The sequence below is a fragment of the Centruroides sculpturatus genome, unplaced genomic scaffold, assembly GCF_000671375.1.
Source record: "Centruroides sculpturatus isolate CEXI.00-Female unplaced genomic scaffold, Cexi_2.0 scaffold401, whole genome shotgun sequence".
Lineage (NCBI taxonomy): Eukaryota > Metazoa > Arthropoda > Arachnida > Scorpiones > Buthidae > Centruroides > Centruroides sculpturatus.
In genome coordinates, this window is record NW_019384560.1 from 463,762 (window position 1) to 467,014 (window position 3,253).

The 3,253-nt window shown below is 27.2% G+C and overlaps 1 protein-coding gene across 1 annotated transcript; it reads right to left on the reverse strand.

The window, feature by feature from the left end:
• Positions 1–770: 770 nt before the first annotated feature.
• Positions 771–2,262, reverse strand: LOC111623957 (probable 3-hydroxyisobutyrate dehydrogenase, mitochondrial). Its single transcript, XM_023366699.1, has 2 exons — positions 2,126–2,262; positions 771–1,061 (listed from the first exon to the last, which is right to left on the reverse strand). The coding sequence occupies exons 1-2, from the start codon at positions 2,223–2,225 to the stop codon at positions 787–789; spliced, it is 375 nt and encodes a 124-aa protein (XP_023222467.1). The 5' UTR covers positions 2,226–2,262; the 3' UTR covers positions 771–786.
• Between the last annotated feature and the right edge of the window lie 991 nt (positions 2,263–3,253).

Here is a 3,253-nt window from a genome sequence, read left to right on the forward strand (position 1 = left end):
GCCTATTATATAGTTATATAGGCTTATCCATATAAGCCTATTATATATGCATTGCGTTAGTTTATTGTGATGGAAATATCTAGATTTGAATCTAATTCAAACCTCCATAATTCATCGTGGATACTACGGGGCATTGTTGCTATCCCACACGCATATAGAAAGAAAAAAAATGTAATTATAGTTTAAATGCACTAGTGCCCTGTGATCACTAATCATTTAATCCAAGGGGCATCAAATGTATTGGCATAACAGAAGGGAACTCGGAGATTATGTGGCATTTTTAAATCCAAATAGTGTATTTACAAAGATTTAAACACATTTTACAAATTTAAAATAAACTTTCAATTGAAGCTTTTTGTCTCAAATTGTATTCACATTAGGATTCCTGAAACATTTAATACGTGGAGATGTATAATATATCTGCTGCAATTTTGCCATTATATTCATGTACGGCTGAAGAGGGTCTTCGTGGCCGAAATGCATACCAATAATAACAGTGGCTTATCAAACATCAAAGTGTCAAAGTGTTATGTTCCTAATAACAGTGTGATAAGTCTCCACACATATATATCTTCACGAATTAAGTGTTTGAGGAATCCTAATGTAAATTAAACAAACAAAATATAAATAAATTCTCTAAAAAGTATTTAAAATTATTTTCAAGACTATTGTAAACACGGATAACGCCTCACTTTTACTCAACTNTATAATATAGAAAATAAATTGTAACAAATGTAAATAAAATGCTTATAATTTATATTAGAAAACAATTGATAATTTAGTTTCCTACTGCAAAATTCCATTTTCTCCTGTATAAACTTCTTGTACGTGTGGACTAGATGGTAACATAGATATTATTCTATCACATTTTTCTGATACTTCTGCTGGGTGTTGGGCAATAATAGCACCATGATCCGCTAATTTCGTCATTGCCTCAGGATAAACATCATACACTACTAAAGAATGGCCCTTTTCGATGAGATTCCGAGCCATGTGACTCCCCATTTGTCCAAGTCCAATAAATCCAACTGGCACTTTTGATACATTTCTATATGGTAAAACTTGAAAAAGAAAATTATTATTATTGAACAGTTAACAATCAATTATATATTAATAAATCTCACATATTTTAGATAATACTTTAAAGACATTTCATATTCTAATGACTTTTTACTAAATGACATAATTCAAATATTCTATTTGAATATAGACATTTGAATTAAATATTTCAAATAATATTCTGTTTTGTTGGATTAATAATTGCTATTTATTTACGAAATTATTAAATTTTTTAATTCAACATTTCAAGAAGATATTATAAAGTAAGTTTTGAAATTGATTGAAACATGAATTTTTATCATTAAAATTATATATATATATTTGGTTTGTCAATGGTGATTGTAAAATCATGAAGACAAAATTGTGAAAAAAGACAGATTGTGAAGACAGAAAAAATTTTTGTATTAATATATTTTCACTGTGGATTCTTATAGTAAATATAGGTTTATACCACTATCTCAAATGCAATCATGTTTCAGTATCATTTCAGAAAACTTAAAAATTCACCATAACTATTATTTTCCTTTACTCTTATTCAAGTTGAAAATTAGAAGAAAAATTGTAAAGAATTTCACAATTTTTATTTAATTTTTAATCAATAAAGTAACCATAAACTTTAAATAACTATTTTATCTATAAATTTAGCAGACTATAGATAAATGTTTTTGAACTTTGTATTGTGGTTTTACATTAACCCACATTAAACCAGACATATTTACGTCTAGTATAATCCAGTTTAATGTAAATTAGCATTTATATATAATATACAATAGTTATATACACATCTTACTCCTTAATTCATGCAAAATTTAATTACACTGTAAAAAAAACAAGATATTGTTCTATTGATAAATATAACGCTTGTAATTTTATAGATTTTAAAAAATATTGTTTTTTATATAACTGATAAGCAATGACTATAAGAAGCATGAATTCCAGCGTGTCTCGTGTACATCTTGTATATTTCAGCCATGCTGAAATATACAAGATGCGTAAATGCCAGATCTGACTGCACGTATATTATTATTATACAAGATAAAATTTTAAAAAAATATACATATCTTACCCGATATACAATTTGGAGTTAAGTACTTTTTAAAACGTCCATCTCCCTTTTTAATTAATCGACTAGAAATTGAGTGAAACCTACAGAACACAGAAGCCATGGCAATTGATGATAAACTCGCAACTGGCGTGTATATATTGCCGCCAAATATTGCTTAATTTGGCATTTCACAATAGAATAAATAACAATTTGTGTAAATAATAATTATTTTTTTCCTTCAAAAAATAATTAATTTTAACAGCTATTTGATAAATTCAAGAATATTGTAGAATTTTTAAATCAGATTTATGTTTTATGTCAAAAAGAACGATTCAAATCTTATCAGAATATTTTCATCTAATTGAAGGAATTTTCCGGGGCAAGCTGTGTGTTCCAATAAACGACATATTCCATGTGTTATTAAACATTTATATAATATTTTCTGTTTAGAAATTTATCTTCTCTATGAGATATTTCGGTATACAAAACCTTTGTGAATATTTATCCGAATTTCTTAGATTTTAGGGTATATTCGCTGAAGAATAGCAATATAAAGCATAATTGTTATCCACCAACGATTATCGATGTTAAATGTATGTATATATTTTATAATATTCACATAGGATCGAATCCATTTGTTATAAATACTCCAACTACAAAAATTCCGTGTAGTTTAGCTTCTCCTAGACTATTACGTTTTACAAGGAAAAAATTGGCGCTTCGTTGTAAAATGTACGCTTACAATATGTTTAAATCGATTACTTTAAGTCAACACACACAAAAAAAATGGTTAAGGCGTTTCCTGTCATTCTTCTATGATCAAAGCATTTCATAGAAGACCGGCGAAAGATTTTTACGAGAAATCTTCGCATGAACTTCGTTGCTGTAATATACTATTCCACTTGATAAAACTAAAATATAAAAAAAAAATTAAAATTCAACATTGAAAAAATGTAATAATGAACATAACGGTAAATATATTCTAAGATAATAACGAAAATGCCATTTGATTATGATAATGTGTTTTTCTGATTAAGGTGCAATGAATGTAATCAACCCTGAGATATTGCTAACAGGAATATCCTTTTTAATGTCCATCAGAAAAAAGAACAAAAAACCGGTCTTGACAGTATTTTAGAAAAAAAATCG